The sequence below is a fragment of the Panthera leo genome, chromosome B4, assembly GCF_018350215.1.
Source record: "Panthera leo isolate Ple1 chromosome B4, P.leo_Ple1_pat1.1, whole genome shotgun sequence".
NCBI lineage: Eukaryota > Metazoa > Chordata > Mammalia > Carnivora > Felidae > Panthera > Panthera leo.
Window position 1 is genome coordinate 120,507,521 of NC_056685.1, and position 24,772 is coordinate 120,532,292.

A 24,772-nucleotide genomic window follows, 5' to 3' on the forward strand; every position below is an offset into this window, starting at 1 on the left:
GAGATCGTGACCTGGCTGAAGTCGGACGCTTAACCGACTGCGCCACCCAGGCGCCCCATGTGTCTGCTATTTTTTACTACTATAGCTGGTGTCTCTATGGTGAGTTGTTTTAGAACACATTAAAAAAGTGAAATATGTTTTGTATGACTATAACATTTCTATTTTTCCTAGTAGGCAACTTAGAAAATATTTAACTCAAAATTTTAAAGCTAAGACATTTTTCCCCCTGAACAAATAAGAGAGGATATCTTTTACAACTTTTTTCTAAATGAAGCCTTGAAAAATGATGACATGGTTTTTGACATACAGAAAGGTGTACAGACTAGTATAACACCTGTGTTCTCACCACTTATCTTGAAATAAAATCTTACCAGTACAGTTGAAAGCCATTTCTCCTCAATCTCATCTTCCTCCCTCTCCTCAGCAGTAAACATTATCCCACTATCCCAACTTTGGAATTTACCATATCCCTGCAGCTTATGTATCTTGGCAATAATCTGGTGTCTGAGTACGATATGTGGTACGGTGCAGTTAATATCATTATTTTTCTGAAAAAAACTTACCTTATTTCTTTGCTTTTTTGCCATTCTTTTTTAAATTGGCCCCCTGATTTGTACCAGGAATGAGCTTTGCCACTTTATGCTCTCCCGCCATATCTTGTAACATGGGTGAGGAATAAACATGTACTCGGTTTCAGAGCCTACAGCTATGGGACAAAGGATCAGTTCAACAGGTTGGCATTTTTGCCAATCATGATCTGAAGTCAAATTGGTATGAAGAGGCTTACCATAAATGATCTTAAGGACCTCATGACTGATCTTGTTTCTAAGATGAGTAAGTGGGTTAGGTACAAATCCTATTCAAGTTTCAGGTAGGTGAGTGCCTTCTGTGTTTTGTTTTCCCCAGATTTTAAAGGTTAAGTATAGTACTCTTCCCTTATGATCTCTGGATAAGCTCCTGGTCTTGTGAATGATTCCCAGCAGTGTTACAGTATAGTTTGGACTTGGTCACATGAGAGGTCTTTTTGCCCAAATCTAAGGGAAAGGACTTCCTCAAGTTGGCAAAGAATAGAAATAGACTCCCCCCAAAAGGAAGAAAGACAAAAACAAAACAAAATAAAGGCAATAATTTGCTAATTAAGATGCAGCCCCCCCCCCCAAAAAAAAAAAAAAAAAAAAAAAAAAAAAAGAAATGCTGCTGACTCAGCATAATTGGTTTATATGAGAAAAATAGAGATTGAGACTTTTAGGGAAAGATAGAAAAGAGGAGAATAGGTAATCAAATGAGTGAGAAGCAAGAATCATAATTATGATGCAGACTGGGGTCGGGGCCAACTCTAGAATAGATGCTACTCTTGGGATTAAAAGCCTGAGACACAAAAATGGTTTAGAAAGATAATAGTAAGTGACTAGAAAATATCTACAACTGGCTCTTAGTATCTGGGACATGGTGACTACTCATTAATTAACTGATGGTTTACTGATACATCTCAGTTTATAAAAATTTCTCAATAAAATATGTATTTGCATATGTGATAATTTTTCCTATGTGAAGATACATTATAGCTTATCTGAGTACGATTTTATTAAAGAATCTCTTTTTAAAGGTAATTTAGATGGTCATATTTTGTCATCTTAAAAGTAGTTCTTTGCATTATACAAGAAGAATGTTTTGAAAATATATATACAAAAGACTCTTCTGCTAAAGTTCAAGTGATTGAAGGTTGTGCACAAATTCTTGATTTCTTTCATAAAACGAATTCTGTTGGATTTTTGCATAAAAAGTGCAACTACTAAACATTCTTGTGATAGCTTCTTTGTGAATGTGTCACTGTTCTTGATTTGCACACGCCTTATAATTTAGGCCTTCTTTTGTTTTGGGTTGGCAGTTCCAACTGTTAAAGCTCTTGTCTGATTATGTGGGACTCCTTATTTTAATGGGAGCAGCTTCTTTGCTGCATTTTTAAAAAATGGTCTCGGAAGCTTCTTACTGTGGATCTTTGTTGAGGACAAAGGATTATTTATGCTAAAGGAAAATGTATTCCCCACTGAATTAGCTCGTGGGAAGCATAACAAGCTTATTAGTAATGCTCAATTGTACTTTGGCCTTTTGCTATGGTAGAGGGAAGGAAAAATGACATCAAAAAGGACATTCTGCTGTCCTTTGCCTTCCCGCAAAGAAAACGTGATGTAATATTAGACTTTTGTTAGATTTAGCTCAAGTTCAACTTTGGTACCAGCAGAAATATTCCTGAAAGAAAAGTGGTATGTTTGGTATATCTTAGAGGAGAAAATAACTTTCCTTGGAAATTGATAGCATTATAGCTTTATAAACCATTTTATATTTTTTATTAGAATGTTTTAATGGTGGTTTACAATAAAAAATAGACTAGTATATTATGCTCGTATAAGCAATCAATATTCCTAAATTTTATATGTTATTGTCTATGTTATTGTGAGTGTTTTTAAACTCTTCAACTTTTTTCCTTTCTAAAAATACATTAAAGAATTTTATTAACCTAACTTAATTAATTAAATTGTAGTTTTTTCTTACACATTTCAAAAATAGTACTTTGGAGTTAAAATTGCTGTTTTTTGTTTCTGGTTTTTTTTTTTTTTTTTTTTTTTTTTGTCTTTAGCACCTTATGGATAAAATAGCTTATGTAGAATTATTATAGAAAGTCCCTGAGTATTGTTTCATAGTTAAAATTGCTGTCTGTCTTTATTACCTTGTTGTCTGGCAGAAGAAGCTAATGGTTAAGCCTGTGACTTTATACAAAGTCCAGATGAACTTATACGATCTCTTTATCTTGACTTCGGTATCAGTTGTGATATTTATGTTTGCATTACAGTTTACATTATGTTTATAGGGGAAATTTTTGGGAGACTTTTATATGTGCTAAGTTTTATTGTCAGTTTTATTTTACTCGCCAGATGCTTCAAGAATTACTTTGATATCAATGCCAGAAACTACATATTAAATGTGTTTTAGGTTTTCCTCTTTTAAATGAGGAATACTTTCGTAAGTGAGAAGCTAGGGGTGATAATTGAATTCTCCTACAGTCAAACTATTCCAAATAGAAGAAAAAGTTTTAGGTTTTCAGTTAAATGGAAGATTAAAGCAGATTCCTCGTAATTTGGAGGTGGGGGAGTAGGAAAGCTACCACTATTTGCATATTAATGTTTTGTTCTATTTTCAGAAAAGCATTTTCATTTCAACATAGATGGCCATGCAACCTGCAATTCAAGTAAGTGTTTTTCTTGGAAAAATATGTATTTAAATTATGAGATTATAATAAATTTATGATAATTAGTAAAATATTAAAATTATCACAAAATGTGTTTAAGGAACTAGTTTCTTAAGTATCAAATTTTAGTTACAGGAATTAATATATTTTAACTTTCTAGCTCTGAAAAGATTTTAATTTTAACTTTTTTATTAAATATTTGTAAGACTCAAAAGTTCCTTAGAATTTGTGGGTCCATCTTACTTATACTACCGAGGGAAGAGAATTGGAATATGTTGTAGTTTCCCTCTCCTTACAATTTATTATGTGTTTGTAATTAAAAGAGCTATCAATGAAAAGAATTATAAATTATTTATTTTATACAGTTGTCTCTGTGCCCTGTTATGACTGTAAATGACCAGGCATTAAAACTTAAAATTTAGTGTTTTTTTGTTTGCTTTTGGTCAGGGGAGGCAAGATAAACAGACAAACCAGAATAATCTTAAATTTGAATGATGTCCAGAGTTGGTATTTGCTATATTGTTTCTATATTCTTCTAAATGTTTTCTTTTGATATAAATAGAACATGCTTGAATCTTAAAGATAAAAATCACATTGAAATTCTACCTATAAAGATGCAAGCAGCTATTAATAAAATTTGCCTTGCAAAGTGAGAACTTTAAAATCAATCATTTCTCATTCTGGGTCTGCCACTCTTGGTTGTGAGATTCTGGCAACTTATTTTACCTCTAAGAGTCTCTGCTTCCTTACCTCCAAGGTAAAGATAATAGCACTTAAGTTTCAGGGTCGTTGTGAGGAAATCAATGGAATCAATGAGGGAACATGAGCAAAGTGCCTACTAGAATATACGTTGCATAGTAGACACTTCCAAAATTTGGTTGCATCATTGGTACAACAAAATTCTCCAGATATAAAACTGGAGATTAAACTTGTATCTTGAAAGTATTTTTTTTCTTTTCTCTTCTTTCTTTCTTTCTTTCTTTCTTTCTTTCTTTCTTTCTCCCTTCCTCTCTTTCTCTCCCTCTCTTTCTCTCTTTCTTTCTGTCTCTTTCTCTCTTTCTCTCTTTCTCTTTCTTTTCTTTCTTTCTTTCTTTCTTTCTTTCTTTCTTTCTTTCTTTCTTTCATTCTTAGAAAGATGGCAGTGAGTGAAGCCTAGAGAAGATGATTTATTTATCAAATGTTAGCAACTCTGAACATGATCCTGCTTATACTCCCTCCTGTGTGTACTATGCAGCTGTATCCTCCACTCTTTTAATAAAGAGTTCTATTATACTTTTTTCCTTCTGGGACTTGGAAGTCCATGGCAGTGTTCCAAAAGGTCTTGTTCTGGCCCTCTGAGTCCTCTCAAACCCACACTGAGGATGCTCAAAACTCCTTCATTACTCAAAACCATTTTTAATACCATTTTTTAATCTGATTATTTCTATTTGTCCTCTTTTCACCTCTTTACCCAAGTCTCAGAAATGTCATCAGTTTTTTCTTGATTCCTTATGGTGTGCTTTATATCATTGCCACATTGATCATGTTTTTCTCATTCTATTCTAATGCCATTAATATTTTCTTGCTAATTTTCTTCAGAGTTTTGTTTTAAAGTCCTATGAAATCTTCTCTGATCCAGATTTTACAGATTCATCTTTATTATTTCTTTATAAGAGTACCCTTGACATCTCTCATGGATGTTTTTTGATTCTCTCTCTGATGAATGTGAGAACTTTGTAGGATTTTCACCTCTTTCTCAGCTAATTATATAAGCCAGTTGCATATTCATAAGTGCCTTGTAGAGAGGAGACATCCATCAGATAGCTGATTAATTGATTTCTTATTTTTTGAAAAATTTATTTATTTTTGAGAGACAGGGTGGGGCAGAGAGAGAGGGAGATGGAAAGAGTCCCAACCAGGCTCTACATTTGTCAGCACGGAGACCCCATGCGGGGCTCAAACCCACAAAATGTGAGATCATGACCTGAGCCCAAATCAGGAGTCAGACGCTTAACCAACTGAGCCACACAGGCACCTGTCAATTGATTTCTTATTAATTTAATACATTAAGATCTTCCCTTGGGGCACCTGGGTGGCTCAGTCAGTTAAGTATCCAGCTCTTGATTTCAACTCTTGAGGTTATGACCTCACAGTTTGTGGGATTGAGCGTGGAGCCCGCTTGGGACTCTCTCTCTCCCTTTCTCTGCTTTTCACCCCCTCCCTTTCAAAATAAATAAATAAACTTAAAAAAAAAAAAAGATCTTCCTTGTCCCTCTTTTTTAATTTATATCCTTCATTCTGATTAGTAAATAGTCATACAGTCTACAAATGAACAATAGTTCCTAATCTCTTTTGTGTCATAGTCCCCTTTGAGAATTTGACAAAAAGCTATGAACTGAGAAAAGGCCCATTTGTATGTAGGCATAAAATTTTGCCTAAATGTAAGTTGTTTATATATGTACTCAAGTTCATCTACAGACTACCTATGGATTAAGAATCTTTGCAATATGACAGCTTTCGCATGTTTGAGAACAACCTTTACACAGACAGTTTCTGCTATTTACATCTAACTTTTAACAACATTAATATGGTACTGACCAGCCCAGGTTATTATAGAATCTTCTATGGCAATAGTAGGAGAATCCAAGTATTCTTCTCTCTAATGTGGCAAGAAATTAGAATGACTTGTTAATATTAACTTCTCCATTTTCACAGATGATTTTTTTCAAAACCACCTTTCTAACTAATGCACATCTTTCCTTGACAAACATTTGCAAATGCTGTGCCTTTTTTCCAGCTCAGCCAAATGGTTAAAAGACAAATAAGATTCTATTGACTATGAAATACCCTCTAATGTGAGATGCGTCTTGATTTTGATGGTACACAGAGTCATTTGCTAATATCCTCAATTAGTCAACAAATATGTGACTTAGTACCATGTGCTATGTCTTCTACTGAGTTCTGGGATTATAAACAGAAATAAGACATGCTTATGAAAGGAAGATTTAGGTAGTAAATCTTTGCTATACTCCCTTTGAAATAATTGTAAGAGAATTCAGAGAAACAAATAAAAAGGACATCTTGTCTTTTTCCTAAAACTTTATAGGGTCTTCATATATTTAGGAGTTCATTCTCCAGTCTCTACCCTTAGTTCCTGAAATAACAGCCCTGAAATAAGTTATGGGTTTTTTGTTTGTTTGTTTGTCTTTGGATATTTTAATTGAGTTTCACTACTCCTGTTTTCCTCTTGTGTTCATTTTCTTTCTTTGCCTTTGGGATTTTTTTTTTTAATGTGTTTGTTTCTCATCATAGGAGATTGAAAGCAGCTCTTTCTTTCTTTCTTTCTTTCTTTCTTTCTTTCTTTCTTTCTTTCTTTCATTTCCTCCAAAGTTTGTCTGGATTAACAATGGTGATGTGGATTTTGATTTGGTGTAGTAAGACTTGCCTTAAATAAACCTCAATAAGTTTAATATATTTTAGCAGGAAAATGATCTACATTTAAAAATCAAGAAAGGACTAGATTCACTTGGTATTACCTATACTCATACCTCTTTTTTTAAACATAAAAAAAAAACCTTTATTTTAAAGTAATCACAAGCCTGAAAAGTAGCTTTAAATGTAGAACAGAGGTATTTGTTTGCTGAACCATTTGAGAATAAGTTGCCAATCTAATGACCCACTACCTCTGAATTCTTTAGTGTGTATTTCTCACAAATAAAGACATCTTCCTATCAGAACTGCAATAAAATAATTGGAGCCAGGATATTAACATTGGTACAGTACTACCATCCAATCAATATTCAGACCATATTCAAGTATTGCCAGTAGTCCCCATAATGTCTAGTTTAGAATCACAAGCTACATTTAGCTGCCATGTCCCTTAGTCTCAGTCTAGAACAGTATCTCACGCTTTGCTTTCTTTAATGACCTTGACACTTTTGAATATTATAGACCAATTATTTTGTAGAATGTCCCTCAGTTTGGATTTGCCTGTTCTCATGATTAGATTCAGGTTATGCATCTTTGGCAGGAATATCACAGAGGGATATTGTGTTTTCTCATTGCATCATTTCAGGTAGAATGTGATTTTGATTTGTCCCATTATTGATGGTGTTTACCTTTGTTACTTGGTTAAGTTGCTATCTGTCAGGTTTCTCTACTGTAAAATTATTCTTTCTTCTCTTGGTAATAAGCATTTTGTGGGGAAGTACTTTGAAACTATATAAACATCTAATTCCTCATCAAAATCCAGTTTATTCATGTATTTTTATCTATATGAAAGAATAGTTTTTTTTATTTTACTCAATGTGTTATAATCCATTTATATCATTGTTTGATGCTCAAATTGCTCTTGATTTAGCCAGTAGAAGTCCCTTTACGCTAACATCTATGTCATTTTGGTATGTCCCGATCATTCTTTGAGCCCTTCTTTGCTTTCTGGTAAAAGATACTCCTGTCATCATAGGATTCATTCTAGTTTTCTCTCATTCCGTAGAAGAGTTATACCTCTCTTCTTTGGCAGTGAGAAAACTGGCTCCCATTTGATAAATCCCTGTGAATGTAACCAGTCTCCCATTGTTGCTCCCTGTATTGATGACTTTCTCAGCTCACTTGGGCTCTGACACCCTGCACTGGGCTGTTCCCTCATCTTCCCCTGTGGACACCCTCATCCTACTCAGGTTCTGATACCGTGCACAGGGCTTTTCCCAGGTGTGGACACTCTCTTATCTCACTCAAGGCCTAATCCTCCATTTCAAGATTCCCTCCTGTGAGAACCCCTCATCACTTCACTTGGGCTCAAATACCCCTTCCTGAGTTGAGAGATGATAGTCTTTTCTCTAAATAATATTATATTAAAATATATCTAATTGTATTTCAAATTTTTGTGAGTGTCGGATTGACAGTATGTTTCTGTCAATTTTTATTCTTAACCAGGAATTGGCCCGCTAGTAAATATTTTTGGCTTTATGAGCCAATAGGCAAAATGGAGGCTTTTATGTAGGTACTTATGTAGGTACTTATATAACATTATTATATAACATCATTATTATATAACATCATTATATAACAAATTATGTAGGTACTTATATAACAGCCATTTTAAAATGTAAAAATCAGGGTGCCTCAGTGGCTCAGTCGGTTAAGCGTCCAACTCTTGATTTCAGTTCAAGTCATGATCTCATGGTTCGTGAGTTCAAGCCCTGCATCGGACTCTATGCTGACTTGGAATTCAAGTATGGAGCCTGCTTGGGATTCTCTTTCTCTCCCTCTCTCTTTGCCCTTCCCCAGCTTGCTCTCTCTCTCTCAAAAATAAACTTAGAAAAAAAATGTAAAAACCATTCTTAGATTGTGGGCCATGCAAAAATCAGATTATTTAGATTTTTTTTTAGATAATGCTTATATAATGACCAGAAGTTTATAAAATGTCATTTATGCATTTATTCATTCATTTATCCATTGTATAACAAATACTGCTAGGCCCAATGCTAGACACTACAAAGATGTATCTTAACCCATTTTAGAGCTGAGAAGCTGAGGTCTTATCAGGTAACTTATTTTTTTAAATGTTTGTTTATTTTTGAGAGAGAGAGACAGAGCATGAGCAGGGGAGGAACAGAAAGAGAAGGAAACACCGCGAGATCATGACCTGAACCAGTGGGACACTTAACTGAGCCACCCAGACACCCCTGATCAAGTAACTTATTAAACTTAGCTAGCAGGTGAAGGAAAATGGTATTTGTTGGACTTTATCCTGTTGGTTGATATCAATTCATTGATTAGGGATTTACTTATATTTACCACAGTATTGAATACTGAAAATATCTCGAGTGTCTAGATTAATAGTTTGCTTCTAGTTTATAAATTTCTGTGAATTGCTGCAGTTTAGTATATGTGTATATAATATATGGTCTATAATTCATCATTTAAATATAGATGTGAGTTATGCTGACTTTTAAAAAAGTTGGTGTTTTTCTCTAGGTGTGGTTTGGAGAAGACCTGCCTCTAAGTCCGCGGAGTCCTCTGACCCCCAGACATGGGCCAGGTTTGGCTGATGTTTGTCAGTATGATGAGTGGATAGCTGTGAGGCATGAAGCCACCCTGTTGCCCATGCAAGAAGATCTGTCAATATGGCTATCTGGTTTGTTAGGTAAGGCCTGAAAAGATACTCAAAATTGTATTTTTTATTTAGTAAATATTTATTGAGAATCTTACTCTTTGTTGGGGAGTGATTGTTCCAGAGCCTGGGGATAATTTAGTGAAGGAAATATATGATATTCTTGTTCTCAACAAGCTTACATTCTAGTTGGGGAAATATTCCAATTCACCCTGAACCTTAGGACTTGGATAGTAAGGAAGTTTGAGGCTTAACAGAAGGGGTCAGTAGTGATCTTTGAATAATTAACATTTCAGTTGTTAATGTTAAAATCTTTTTTTAAAGTATATAGGTCTGATATTGGGGTCTATATTACTGACCTCCCCCACCTTAATCTTATATAAGGAATGAAATTCTGAGTAGAATATATACTGTAGTTAAAATGATTGCTATTTCTGAGGCATTGAGGAGTAGAGGCATGTAAACCCTAGGAGGAAGTGTCAGGTTAGAGAATATCTGGCATCATATTTCTTTACTCAATTAGAATTGAGGAGTGCTCTGAACTTTCTCTCCAGAAAAAAAGCTCTCTCTCTCTCTTTTTAAATGTTTATTTGTTTTGAGAGAGAGAGATAAAGAAAACAAGCATGAGTGGGGAGGGGCAGAGAGAGAGAGAAACAGAGAAAGAGAATCCTAAGCAGGCTCTGTGTAGTCAGCTTAGAGCCTGACATAGGACTCCATCCCATGAACCATGAGATCATGACCTGAGCTGAAATCAAGAGTCTGATGCTTAACCGACTGAGCCACCCACATGCCCCCTAAAGCTCTCTTTTTAAATGCAAAATTTCATGTAGCACTCCAAAGTTTTTGTGAAAAGGAATATATAAAGCTTATCTATGGCCTTCTCAAGATAATTAAAAAAAACTGCACAGTTTTTATCAGCCTGATGATTTGGTAATTTTTTTTTAAAGTTTATTAAGTAATAATAATGGTTCTAAAGAAAGATTTGAGAGGTGAAAAGATGGTATTCCCTGGGTGGTTGTTATGTTATTACCTATAATTTTAAAATTGTAACAATGTCTATCTTATATAAAGAGAATATTTTTCTTGTGTAAGCAGTAACGTGCAGTGAATCAAAACTTAACATTAACAGTTAATATTGAAAAATAAAACACTCTAGTTTTTAAAAAATGAAATAAATGGTCATTTTATTTTTCCTTCTATATCACAGATATTTTTGTTTCAGTTGTCTTTCATGTAGTTTGGCATTACCTATTTTAACGGTAATTTCTAAGAGTGAATATTTGGTCTGATCTAAATTTGTTTTGTGTTTCAGCTATAATCTAATTACATTTAATTAAATTTTAACCATATTGTTTGAATTTACTGTTTCTAGTAGATCTTAACTTTAAAATATGTTTTTAGGTATTGAAGTTAAGGCAGAACGATTATTGGAAGAACTTGATAATGGAGTACTACTATGCCAACTGATTGATGTTCTTCAAAACATGGTGAAAACATGCAACTCTGAAGATCCTGGGGTAAGAACATGTTTGACAGTAGTGACTTTATACCTGTGTACATATTAGTTTGTTTATGTACATTTCTTATCATGTCTGAAAGGTTGTGAACTTCCACCCAAGTATCTACAAGACGTTAATTTACCTAATCTTTTTGAGCATCTGAAAAAAATATTCTCACTTGCAAAATGGAGGTATTGACATTTACCTTGTTAGATTTATTTGTGAAGATTTGGTGAAATTAAATGAGGTAACGTATGGATGGTATTTAGCTTAGCATTTAGTGTAAGTTAATATCCAGTAACTAGTTAGCTGTTCCTGAGAACAGTATTCTTACTTGTGAGAGTTAAATGAGAAAAAAGCTTGTGTTGGTCCGTGGCACACAGTTTGGGGCTATTATTATTATTATTATTATTACCATTACTATTACCATCATCAGCATTATCATCATCATCATCATATTCTCCATATATATATCGTCTTGATGGTAAATTCTATAATTTGGTTGAATGAATAATAATTTTTTTAGACATTTTTCTTCCATTGACCCTAAATTCATGATTTGAAGTAGATGAGGTTTCTTCTTTTCATCAGACATTGGTCACTGATGAGATCTGAGGTCTGTGAATGTGGGGTCTGGACCCTCACACAGTGTTGGTAGAAATATAAATTGGTATCATCTTGCTGGGAGACAGTGGGTGATAGACAGCACACTGAAAATAAAGCACATCTTTTGATACATAACGTAATTCTCCCAGGAATTTATTCTAGGAAAATAACCACAAATTCACACAAATGAGTGTGCAAAAAAGTTAAGAGCAGCTTAAATGCTTATCAATAAAGAAATTATTAAAAATTAATTATGGTACCTAAACAGAGTGGAATGTATTATCCATTCATTAGAAATGACTATTTTAATCTGTTATTTTTCACCCCAAAAGATGCCTACAGCCTACTGTTAAGTGTGTATGTGCACATACACAAATCATATTGCAGCCTAGCATGTTTATGTAGCATTCTGTCGGTGCAGATATGTATACTCTGTGCGTAGCGATGCTTGTTAACATGTGAGTGAGAAGATTTCAGTTGACAATTACAAAAACTCACAAGACAGTTTTAATTCTGGAAAATACAGCAACAGGAAGGGTATATAAGGAACTGGTAATAGTGGTTAGCTCTAGGTAAAGAGAGGAACTGAGTGATAGAAGTGGGAGAAAGACTTATACCCTATGGTGCCTATTGCATTTTAAAAAATCTTATGCATAAATTGCTTTTTCAAGTAAAAATTTAAAACAGAACTAAAACCACTCCGCCTTAGCAAGATTATCTAACTATTCTTGGTCCAGATAGTCAAAGAATTAGGATTCTATAAAACTTAGACCATCAGTTTTCAAAGAACCTGAATTAAGAATGGGTTACTACTTCCTTATTTGACAGTCTCTCCAAGAAACTCAGAACCATATTTATGACTCTGCAGATAAGGAAATGAGCAAAACTGAGTTAACATAACATTAACCTTTAACATAGCAATAATTTTGTGTTTGTATTTACCTGCATATGGAGAGACATTTAGATGTGCTTTGGAATTATTAGACTGTCATTTTTTTATTTTAATTAAGACTGCTGTGTCATTTTAAGAAGAAAGAGGTTAGAGATGCTTAATCCTGCTGCTAGTTTTGACTAGATTGATTTTCTAGGAATCATCTTCTGAAATATATTTAAAGTAAAATAAAATAATTTTTGAAAATATCTTTTCTTCCTAATGTGTACTTTTAAGTGACATTCAATACATCAAACATTTACTTAGTAATATCATAATGGATATCTAATAAAAATACTTTTGATCTGCATTTTTGAAATTATTCTTTCACCTTTTCCAGAATTTTCCAATGAGAAAAGTGCCCTGTAAGAAAGATGCTGTCTCAGGTTCATTCTTTGCTAGAGACAATACTGCAAACTTCCTTCACTGGTGTAGGCACATTGGGGTTGATGAGACTTACCTCTTTGAATCTGAAGGTTTAGGTAAGTGTTGTTGTTATCATTGAGTTTAATGTTTATTAGGGTACTTTTGTATGCCTCACATCTAATTTTTTTTTTCCCCAAATAAGGACTCAAATTCCATATCTCATTTTCTTAGAAAAATTTATACTTTAAATATATGTAAAACAGTTGGAGAATCAGATTCTAAACCATATATATTAGGCTTTTCATTTATAGTTAAAGATCTCATATATTTAGAATGCTGTAGAAATATTTTACTTCCTAAATGAGTTGTTCAAGGGAAGGTTCTGGACTAATCCTTTACTAATGAATCTTTTCATTCAGAATTATTCTACAAAGTCTAAATTATTAGTAATTTCTTTTTAACTGAATAATTATAGAAATAACAGAAGGCCAAATAGTTTATGCTCATGGTGGTATTTAGATTTACCTTATACACAGTAGCTGACAAATTGATTATCTAAGTGGATTCATGTTTTTGACAATTCATTTTAAAAAGTCATGTTCTACTGAAGAATTACTGACATACTGTCTCATGTACTTTAAGTTAGTAGAAGCATTTGTGTGGACTAAAGTGTTAGGTATCTTAGATACCTAAGTTTTAGATTACTATATGTATATATTTCCTCAAAGCATTTTTATATGTATATACATACACATATAGAATTGATAATGTTTTGATAGGAACAGTAGTGTACCACGGGTTGGCGAGGGTCATGGGAGTAGTAATGTGCCCTGGTAGAGACAAGTATTTTATCGCTGACATTGTTTAGAATTGCTGGTTCATGGTGATAATAAAAAACAAACCAATTTTTAGACGGTTTTATTATTGTTTTAAAATTCTCTGAACTTAAAAAAAAAGGAGTAACTAGTTCCACTACCTTAAGCAAAGACTCAGGCTATTAGGTAACCATCTGTTCATAGTTTCATATCAAACATAAACTGAGAAAATAAACTAAAAAAAGAACAAAATAAATTCTCTCACTGAGCACACCCTTGTTGCCTGCACATAGAGTAGGCTGCTCCCACTGCTACCCATTTGATATGTCTCTGGATATTCCTATCCACTGTACAATTAAAAAAAAATGTAATGAGTTACTATTTTACCCCCATTTTCACCCTGCTTTAATCCAGGTGTGCTGATTGTTATTGACAATGAGGTTGATTTAATGTCCTATACAGCTTGTAGAGATCAAGGGGAAGAGGACATGCTTTGAAGTCTCTACTTTCTAATTTTTGTTTCTGAAAGGATATAAAATTGTATGTTTCTCATTCTAAGTAGATGGCATCTTCTGACTGTCCTGAAGGTCAGTATAAGACTAAATAAAGCACTGCCAGTAACATTAATTCATTTCTAGGCATTGAACTGATGACCTAATGTTTTTACTTTCTAAAAGTTTCAGAGATAAGACTCTTAATTTTTTACATTTTGCTAGGGAAAACAATTAAAAAAGCAAACATGCTATTTTAAGGTACTTTTAAGTGTTTAGAGAAACAAGTTTAATAAAAATTGCAGGACACATTCCTTTTGGTATGAATTTTAAATTAAAATAAGGCCTTGCTATTGCTTTGGAAGAGTATACTTTGTGCTTGGGTTATATAATAGATAATATTCATAAATCAAAGAACAATTGCCATTTCCATTGGGGAAGTCAGTATGCATATTATTCATTACATATACCATTATTCTGTTAGGGTTCAGAAGTTTCCTAGAGTTTTTAACTCTAAGGACAAGAAAAGAAAGGTAGATGATCCACAACTACCGTATTGGTGCATTTAGTTGAGTTCTAATGGTCAAGGTTTTTGTTTCTCTGACTTTGTTTTTCATTAAGTATCTTTGAACCATTAGGTTAACATTTGGGTTCCTTTAAAAAAAATCAAACAAAATTTTCTAATGTGCTAAAGTATACAGAACAAAACTTAGCATCTTAACCATTTTAAGCATAATAGGTTTTGTTGATAGCATTTAAAAAAATTGATAGGTACTTCATGTAACATAAAGTTCTTCATTTCAAAATGTACACTTAACTGGTTTTTAGTACATTCACTGTGTGATGCAACACTCACCACTAATTAATTCCAGAACATTTCCATCATTCACAAAAGAAAACTCAAAGCTATTAACAAGTAGTCCCAATTACTGCCTACCTTCATCTTCTGGCAACCACTAATCTACTTTCTTTCTCTATCGATTTGCATATTGTGGAGATTTTGTATAAATAGAACCATAACATATGTGGCTTTTTGTGTCTGGCTTTTTTTCATTTAACATGTTTCATTTATGTTGTAGCATTCAACAGTACTTCATTCCTTTTTGTGGCTGAATGATATTCTATGTGTGGATATACTGCATTGTTTAAAATACATTATCATCTGATAGACATTTTGATTGTTTTTTCTTTTTGGTCATTATGAATAATGCTGCTATGTACATTTGTATGCAAGTTTTTGAGTGAATGTATGTTTTTAATTCTCTCAGGGATATACCAAAAGTGGAATTGTTGAATCACGTAGTAATTCTATGTTTATCTTTTTGAGGAACTACCAAACTTTTCACAGTGACTGCACCATTTTACATTCCCACTGGTGAAACACACCTTCATATCTTGTTATTTATTTGTTTTTTATGACTATCCTAGTGGAGATGTGAAGCGGTGGCTTATTATGGTTCTGATTCGCATTTCCTTAATGACCAATGATATTGGCCATCTTTTCATGGCTTATTGACCTTTTATTTGTCTTCTTTGGAGAAATCTTTATTCAAATCTTTTGCTCATTTTTTGGGGGGGTCTTTTATCTTTTTTGGTTGCCTTGTAAGAGTTCTTTATTTATTCTGAATAATAGGCCCTTATCAAATACATGATTTGCAAATATTTTCACCCAGTCTTTGGGTTGCCTTTCACTGTCTTGATAGTGTCCTTTGATTCATGAAAGTTTTTATTTTAAGTTCAGTTTATCTTTTCTTTGATTACTTGTGCTTTTGGTGTCATATTTAAAATACTATGGCCTAATCCAGGGCCACACAGATTTTTACCTCTTATTCCTTCTAAGAGTTTTATAGTTTTAGCCTTTATCTTTAGGTCTTTGATCCATTTTGAGTTATCTTTTGTATATGTTGTGAAGTAAGGGTCTAAATTCGTTCTTTTGCATGTAGACATCCAGTTGTGCTAGCACCATTTGTTGAAAAAACTGTTCTTTTCCTTATTGTGTTGTCTTGCCACTGTTTTTGAAAATCAATTGAACATAAATGTCTGGATTTATTTCTGGACACTCAGTTCCATTCCACTGGTCTATATGTCTATCCTTATGCCAGTAACACATTGTCTTGCTTAACTGTAGCTTTGTAGTAAGTTTTGAAATTGGGAAATGTGAGTCTTCCAACTTTGTTTTTATTTTGGCTATTCTGTCTTACAATTCTATATGAATTTTATCAGCTTATCCATTTCTTTAAAAAAGGCTATTGGAATTTTGATAGGGATTGCATTGAATCTGTAGGTCAGTTTTGGAGAGTATTGTCATCTTAACAATATTATGTCTTCCAATCCATGAACACAGGATGTCTTTCCATTTATTTGTATCTTCTTTCAACAATATTTTGTACTTTTCAGTAAACAAGTCATACAATTCTTTGATTAAGTTTATTCCTAAGTACTTTTTTCTTCTTGAAGCATTGCAAACTGAATTATTTTTAAATTATATTTTCAGATTGTTTATTTCTAGTATATAAAGTGAAATGATTTTTGTATACTCATCTTGTATCCTGCAACTTTGCTGAACCTGCTTGTTTGCCTTTTTTTTTTTAATAAATTCCTTAGGGATTTTAGATGCAAAGGACAATGTCATCTGTGAATAGAGATAGTTTTTCTTCTTCCTTTCCCATATGGATGTCTTTTATTTGTTTTTCTTGCCTACATGCCCTGCCTAGAACCTCCAGTACAATTCCAAATAGAAGAGGAGAGTGTGGACATCCTCATCTTTTCCCTATTCTTAGGAGGAAGATTCTCAGTCTTTTACCATTAAGAATGATGTTAACTATGGATTTTTCAAAGATGTACATTTTCAGATTTATAAAGTTTCCTTCTATTCCTAGTTTGTTGAGTCTTTTCTTCTCCTCCTCCTCCTTCTTCTAATTCTTCTCAAGTAAAGGGTATTGGATTTTGTCAAATTCTTTTTCTGTGTCTACTGAGATAATTGTGTGTTTCTTTTATTTTATTAATATGGTGCATTATATTGGTTGATTTTCATATGTTCAACCAACTTTGCATTCTTGGGATAAATCCCACTTGCTCCAGGATTTAGTTTTTCAGGATTGCATTGAAGATTTTTGTATCTATATTCGTAAAAGATACTGGTCTTTAGTTTTCCTGTGATATATTTGTCTGACTTTGGTATCAGGGTAATATTGACCTCATAGAATGAGTTAGGAAGTGCTCCTTCTTTTCTGTTTTTGAAAAAGTTTGAGAAGGTCATTAACACATAGTCCTAAGCTAAAGAGAGTTTAGAATAAAATTGAAGTGATATATCTCTTAATATCTCTTATTGAGAGATCTGAAATATAATAATTTAATGTTACTAAGATCTTAGGTGTTTAGACCTAAAATGCTACAAATTTGGGTACATGGTAAGTTTTCATTTTCTTCTTGTTAGCCAGTTTTTTTTAAATTTATGGAAGATGATAATATGTAGAGAAAATAAAAATGTCTTTTCTAAGTCTCCATACAAGTAAACCTAGTGTCTTCATTATTCTTTTCTTTTACTTCTTCCATGCCAGAAATACATTTCCCTATTTAATTTTGCCCTTTAAAATATGTGGTCTTGTTTTCTCACAGTTTTGCACAAAGACCCAAGACAGGTGTATCTTTGTCTTCTAGAAATTGGTCGAATTGTGTCAAGGTATGCATTCACATTATTTCAGAACTTCAATGTTATAAACTTTTTAAAAACTACTTTATTTTAGATAGAACACTATTTCTATAAATAAAAGAAAATACTTTAAAAAAATGTTTATTTATCTTAAAAGAGAGAGAAAGAGTGGGGAAAGAGCAGAGAGTGAAGGAAAGAGAGAATCCCAAGAAGGCTCCATGCTGTCAGCACATAGCCCAATGTGGGGCTCGAACTCCTGAGCTGTGAGATCATGACCCGAGCCCAAATCAAGAGTTGGATGCTTAACTGACTGAACCACCAGGCATCCCTAAAAGAAAAGAATTTTTGATTGAAATAACTTAATCTCTTATTTATTCTTCTTCTTCCTTTTTTTTTTATATTAACTTTGTTCTATTTGTGTGAGCTGTGTCATGTGTCAACATCTGCTCACCCATATACTTTGCCTTCATTTAATATTAAACTGTAAAAGTAGTTACTTAAAGTTTTTAGACTAAGAATAGGGTAAGAGCATGTAAAACTCTTAGCACTTCAAGGCAAGACAAATCCTCTGGACACAAAGAGGGTCTGATAAGAAGGTGGAGGCTTGGTGTCCTCCATACCTGGCTCAGCCCCGTCTTTACTCTCAAGCTGACTTTAACCGACTGAACCACCCAGTCACCCTAACTCTTGAGCTGACTTTAAAGGTCACTGACTTTTGGGATCCCAGTTGAAATTTGGGAGCATCCAGTAGTACAAATATATAGTATGATGTGATTATATCTTAAATTTTTGGCAGTCCATGAGACATTAAAAAGCATTTCCAGATGTTCCAGTGAAACAACTGGTAGAAGAGAATCATAAGGACTTCACTTTAAAAATAAAACATCACCTGTCATGATATGCAGGGAAATGTTTGGGTCAGACTTTTCTTGAATAATGAGATCTCCTAATTGGTTTCCAGATACGGGATTGAGCCGCCAGTATTAGTAAAACTTGAGAAAGAAATTGAACTGGAAGAGACCTTACTTAATACTTCTGGGCCTGAAGATTCCATTAGCATTCCGAAATCATGCTGTCAGCATGAAGAACTTCATGAAGCTGTAAGTAATCACTCTATTTTCTCTCTCAACTATGATATGTCAAAGTCTCATAGTTTGCCACAGGTGATGTTCCATTTAAAAGAAAATGTTTCTTATTCAGAACATACACCAGTACTAATTTCCAGTCCCTGGTGAGTTTAGGGCACTATCTGTTAAAGGTAATTTGTTGTTTCTTGTTTAAGATAAGGGATGGATGTGTAGTTGAGAAGTGGAGAGGCAAATAGGCTGGAATCCACCGTGAAGGGTACTGTAGGCCAAAGAATGTATTAATTCTTGTTTAAAACATGTTACTATTATAATATGATTTGCAAATTATGAGGATTACTCTCATGGTCATGTAGAGATTATATTGGTTTTATTGTAATAATCCAGGTGTGAGATGATGAGAACCTAAACTCAAGCAGCAGTAGTGAAGGTGAAGCAGAATGAACAATTATAGGACGTATTTAGAGGTAGAATTGAAGGAATCCTAATTCTGATGAGGGAGAAAATCTAGGGTGATTTCCAAGGTTTCTATGTAAATGGTACACTGATACTTGAAGAATATAGGAGGAATAGCTGTGGGAGCAAATTGATGGGGTTTTTGTGAATGTTGCCCAGACAGAATATATGCAGACTTTTAGATAAGGGGTCTCAACTGGAAAGCCTTTTAACTTGACCTGTTCGTCATCATGTAGAAGTTAGAGTTGCAGTTGCTCAGGCTGGGTCTTCTGCAATGACTGTAGTCTAGTAAATGATGGAGGTGAACTGAGTAGCAAACATTTCTTTCTGCTTCCACTGTTGCTTAGAATTATGGTCTTTTTCAGACTGTAGTATTTATGAAAGTGCTTAATGTACACAATTATTTAAGAAATAACGAATAAGGGGCGCCTGGGTGGCTCAGTCGGTTAAGCATCTGACTTCAGCTCAGGTCATGATCTCACAGTTTGTGAGTTTGAGCCCCATATCTGGGTCTGTGCTGGCAGCTCAGAGCCTGGAGCCTGCTTTGGATTCTGTGTCTCCGCCTCTCTCTGCCCCACCCCCGTTCACACTCTGTCTCTCTCAAAAATACATAAACATTAAAAAATTTTTTTAAAAAAGAAATAATGAATAAGTCATTACTAATAAACATTTAGAAAGTGTTGCTTTGATTGTTTTGTTTAATGTAATAAAAGTCTATAGTAAGACATTTGGATATCCTTGCAAGACAGATTAAGAAAATGTCAACCTGAATACTCTTTACCAGGCCAAAATATGTTTACCTACATGATATTATTGATTTATTTGATGACTGCCAATGTCAGTATGTTACACAGTGATAATGTAGTAGGTAAAAAGTAAAACATTTTCAATTTCATATAATTTAAAATAATGATAAAGAAGAAAACATTGGTAAAGTTTTAAAAAATGTTTATTTATTTTGAGAGAGAGAATGAGAAAGAGAGACAGACAGACAGAATCCCAAGCAGGCTCTGGTGCTGTTAGCACTGAGCCAAATGCAGGGCTTGATCTCACAAATTGTGAGATCATGACCTGAGCCGAAACCAAGAATTGGATGCTTAACCAACTGAGCCACCCAGGTGCCCCAAAATATTTTTTTACTAAATAGGAAGTACATTGTGTTAATTTCCCTATTATATAAAGATCATGCACAGTTTGATAAGAAAAACATTTCCAGAAGGTAAATGGGCAAAGATTGTTGTTCACACAAGAGAAAAATACAGTGTTGAAACTTGCTGATAATCAAGGAATTAAGACACACAATTTGCCTCATTAGTAAAATTTTTTTAAATTATGAAATCTGGTGCTGGTAAATTCTGGTAAAACTATACTTAGGGATTGCTACTTGTGATGGAAAATGATGTAAACTTTTGAAAAACAAGTTGACAAATGGATATCAAGAACCACGAAAGTGTTTCTCTTTCCTTTTTGTTGTAATTGAAGGGGAATAAAAAAGTAGAATGCATGAAAGTATTTATTGTGTTTATTTATAATGGTGAGAAATTGGAAGCAATATAAATATTCTCAAATAGGTCAATGGGTAGGTGAATTAGAATCATTATCTTAACAGAATAATCATTGTATGTGATCCTTCGGAAGACTATATAGCAATAAGAAAAATATTTGTGAAAAGTACATAATCGATAGTAGAGTAGTACCTTTTTAAATTATTTTAATTTCATTAGCTGTTTCCTTTAGTGTTTTATTTTTTTGTTTTATTTTACTTAAAAAAATTTTTTTTAATGTTTGTTTATTATTGAGAGACAGAGAGAGAGCACGAGCGGGGGAGAGGCAGAGAAGGGGGAGACATAGAATCTGAAGCAGGCTCCAGGCTCTGAGCTCTTAGCACAGAGCCCAACACGGGGCTCGAACTCATAAACCGTGAGAGCATGACCTGAGCCGAAGTTGGACATTAACCGATGGAGCCACCCAGGCGCCCCGTCCTTTAGTGTTTTAATGTTAATTATGCAATAGATGAAATCAGAAGAGAACACTTCTTACCCATAGCTCATTTCTTTTAAGCTTACCCCTTTATTTAGATTGTGGATCAACGCTAATCTTTACTGCTGAATGTAAGTGGTATTTGGATATTTTCAAGAAAGTAGTGACTTTTCATGTTCACATTCTTGTGAAAACTAAAAAGGAACACATTTCTCCAAATATATATGTGCTACGTGAATACATTCAGTGTCCACCTATACATATGGGGTCTATAGAAATCTTGGGGTCAGGTTTAAAATAAGGAACAATTATCATCTGATTCATTATTTAGAGTGCTGTATTCAACTATAATTCTGTATGCCTATGAAACCTTTATGGATAGAAAGTAGTGACTAAAAAAATACCTCCTTTTAGATTACTTTGGTTAACTAATGTGTAAATGGTTCTAATAATGGTAAATTCTTTACCCATACTTACTTTATTTTTAGCCATCTTATGCATGCACTATGTGTGTGCACATGTGCACATATACCAGGCTATGAACAAGATAAACTCAATTGAATGGCTTATGAAAATAAGTTCTATTTATGATCATATTATTTTGTTAAATGAATTATGTAGGGAGATAAATTCTGGACCCTTCTGATCAGGCCCTGGTGAATCCACCTGTGGCTATTCACGTTGGGTGGATAATGAAGACAATCATACATTTCTATTAGTGCTCAGCTAAATTGGGCATATCTGAAGAGATTTTGGTTTAACGTCATGCCTAAGTTCAATTAAATGAGTTTGTTTAGATATGCTGTGTGTGACAAGTAATTGAGAAAAATATTCATGGCCTTGCTTTTTCAAAAATGTAATTTTAGGAAAACAAAGTATTTTCCATGGTGGCTGATATGCAACTTTTTTTCAATCAAACATATCTTAATAAATATTTTAATTTTTAATCAATTTATTATAATGTCCACGTTTTAAATATAAAATTCCTGAATTTCTTTTTATATTCCAGTTTTTGTAATTTTTTAGATGTTTACTGCAGGTAAAAATCTGTAAGCTCCTTGAGGGATAGAGGTAGGGATTTCTCTCCAACTCTCATCTCCTTAGCAGACTATTGAAACACAGTGAGCACTTTTAGAAAAATTGCCTCTTGAATTGAATTCTTTAGAATTTCACCCTGTTTGGGTGAATAGATATAAATATGCCTCTACTTATTTCAAACAGTAACTTTGGAAGAATCTAGATATTTCCCTCCACTGTTAGCATGGTGTTAAGGAACAAGGGAGAATTCCTACTCAAGCTTTATCTGAGTGGCCTGTCTTTGATTTGACAAAGATATATTAATCAAGGGCATAAAACAATTCAAGCTTAAAAATGAATTCATGTATTTCCTAATGTGTTGTAATGTGTTTTGAATTGACTTCACTGTTGTACACACTTTTAGAACTTCTCCAGTGGTCAGTGAAAGCACTAGGATCCTGATTGCACTTGGGCAGAGAGAGAGTGAGGGGGAGGGAAAGAGGTAGGGTGGGAGGAGGAGAGAGAGACTCAGGACTTCATCACTGGGGCAGCTGGGGGTGGCTCAGTCAGTAGAATATGTGACTCTTGATTTCAGGGTCCTAAGTTCGAGCCCCACGTTGGGTGTGGAGTCTACTTTAAAAAAAAAAAGAAAAAAAAAAGACTGTCACTGCCAGCTTTTATTAGATTAGTTAATGTCTAATCTCAACAGTTGTCAGGGTGCCTGGCTGGCTCAGTTGGTAGACCATGTGACTCTTGATCTTGGTATCATGAGTTCAAGCCTCAGGTTGGGTATAGAGGCTACTTAAAAAAAAAAACAAACATATCCCAATATATGTCAACAGGTAAAGGAGAGATAAATGGCTCAACTGTCTTTAAATTCTTATCTTTGAGTTTGATTTTCTTATCAAATAACCTTGCATTTTAATCTTAAATAAAATATTTTTTGTCACAAGCACTAAATTTTGTTTATTTTTAATCTTAGGTTAAACATATTGCTGAAGACCCTCCTTGTAGTTGTTCCCACCGATTTTCTATTGAGTACTTATCTGAAGGACGGTACCGACTTGGGGATAAGATACTCTTTATAAGAGTAAGTCCACCATTTACATTCTATTTACATACAGATCTTGTTTTGAAATTGGATTTATTGCTTTACCAAGTTCCTTTTGCTTCTCTTTTAATTTTTAAAAAATTGGAATAGAGCGTGTTATTAATGGAAGAATTTTACTCTACAGGAAAAATATGGAATTCTTGCTTTCATGAGCGTATAATGAGTTTGGGTAGATACCTTGAACACAACAAACTCCTAACTACAGGATAGCTAAGACTACTCAGACATTGAATATAATTTTGGGGGGGAAATATTTGTATACTTCAGGTAATGTATTCCATTTTTGATATTTTCTAAAAAGGCATAATTTTCCATCATGAGAAGAAAAAAGCAAAACAATACATCTAGTAAGTTTCAATATCAGTCATAAGAAAAGGAAGTAGAAACACTGAAGCTTATAATACTGTATAGATTGGGTCTTAAGTGTAAAACCTTTTTGCACTGACACAGCATCAGTGCATATACCACCATCCTGATATGCATCTTCATTCCCTTCCTTCGCCCCATCTGCAACCTACAGGTGGTTGGCCATCCCCTTTATTGGTAAAGAGAAGTTTCACCTGTTGAGCATTCTGTCTACTTCTGATACTAGACCTCTTTTATTCCCAATTTAGGAATAGAATATAAAAGTTTTTAAAAGATAATTTCACCATCCATATTTTCTGTTATTTCATATGTTATCATTACTCACAACCCACCCAACTCACATAGAAACACATCCAAGCATTTTCTACTTTTTAATTAGCTTTATTTTTTTTAAGGCAGTCTGATACAGTGATGGTGCACAGAGCATGGGATTTAAGTTAAAATTTGCAGGGCAATCTCAAATAATTGAGAATATTTGCCTGCTGAATGGATAGGGGCCTGAAAATCAGCTGGGGCTGTGCTGGCAGACCCAGGATACATCTTGTCCGCACAAAAACACCATTTGGGTTGGGCAGCCTGGTATGTTTGAGGCCAGGCCAGGCTGTGTGATTTGAGACTATTTCCTCAATCTCTCAGAAAATACAAAATTTTCTTGTATACAAAGAAGAAATGATAAATATATTTATAAATGATGTAATATATAATATAATATATTATGTAATATAATATAATATAATATAATATAATATAAATATATTTATAAATGATAAATTATATCAAAGTTTTTGCAATATTAAATTGCTAAAATGTATATGAAAGTAATTTATTTAAATTGTAAACTACATGGGGCACCTGGGTGGCTCATTTGGTTAAGCATCCAACTTTGGCTCAGGTCATGATCTCACGGTTTGTGAGTTCAATCCCTGTGTTGGGCTCTGTGCTGACAGCTCAGAGCCTGGAGCCTGCTTTGGATTCTGTGTCTCCCTCTCTCTCTGTCCCTCCCCTGCTCATTCTCTCTCTCTCTCTCTCTCTCCCTCTCTCCCTCCCTCTCCCTCT

The 24,772-nt window shown here is 33.8% G+C and overlaps 1 protein-coding gene across 3 annotated transcripts in view; it reads left to right on the forward strand.

Annotated features, from left to right (window-relative positions):
• The window catches only part of GAS2L3 (growth arrest specific 2 like 3), a 58,336-nt gene that overhangs the window by 11,244 nt on the left and 22,320 nt on the right, over nucleotides 1-24,772 (forward strand). For 2 of the 3 annotated variants that reach the window (XM_042947499.1, XM_042947502.1), the window contains exons 2-8: nucleotides 3,200-3,247; nucleotides 9,206-9,374; nucleotides 10,743-10,858; nucleotides 12,718-12,859; nucleotides 17,668-17,731; nucleotides 18,663-18,801; nucleotides 23,222-23,329. In XM_042947499.1, coding sequence (XP_042803433.1) covers nucleotides 3,224-3,247; nucleotides 9,206-9,374; nucleotides 10,743-10,858; nucleotides 12,718-12,859; nucleotides 17,668-17,731; nucleotides 18,663-18,801; nucleotides 23,222-23,329 — 762 coding nt within the window. In that variant the 5' untranslated portion in view covers nucleotides 3,200-3,223. The remainder of the gene's footprint in view (nucleotides 1-3,199; nucleotides 3,248-9,205; nucleotides 9,375-10,742; nucleotides 10,859-12,717; nucleotides 12,860-17,667; nucleotides 17,732-18,662; nucleotides 18,802-23,221; nucleotides 23,330-24,772) is intronic. The other variant, XM_042947501.1, reaches the window with a different exon arrangement.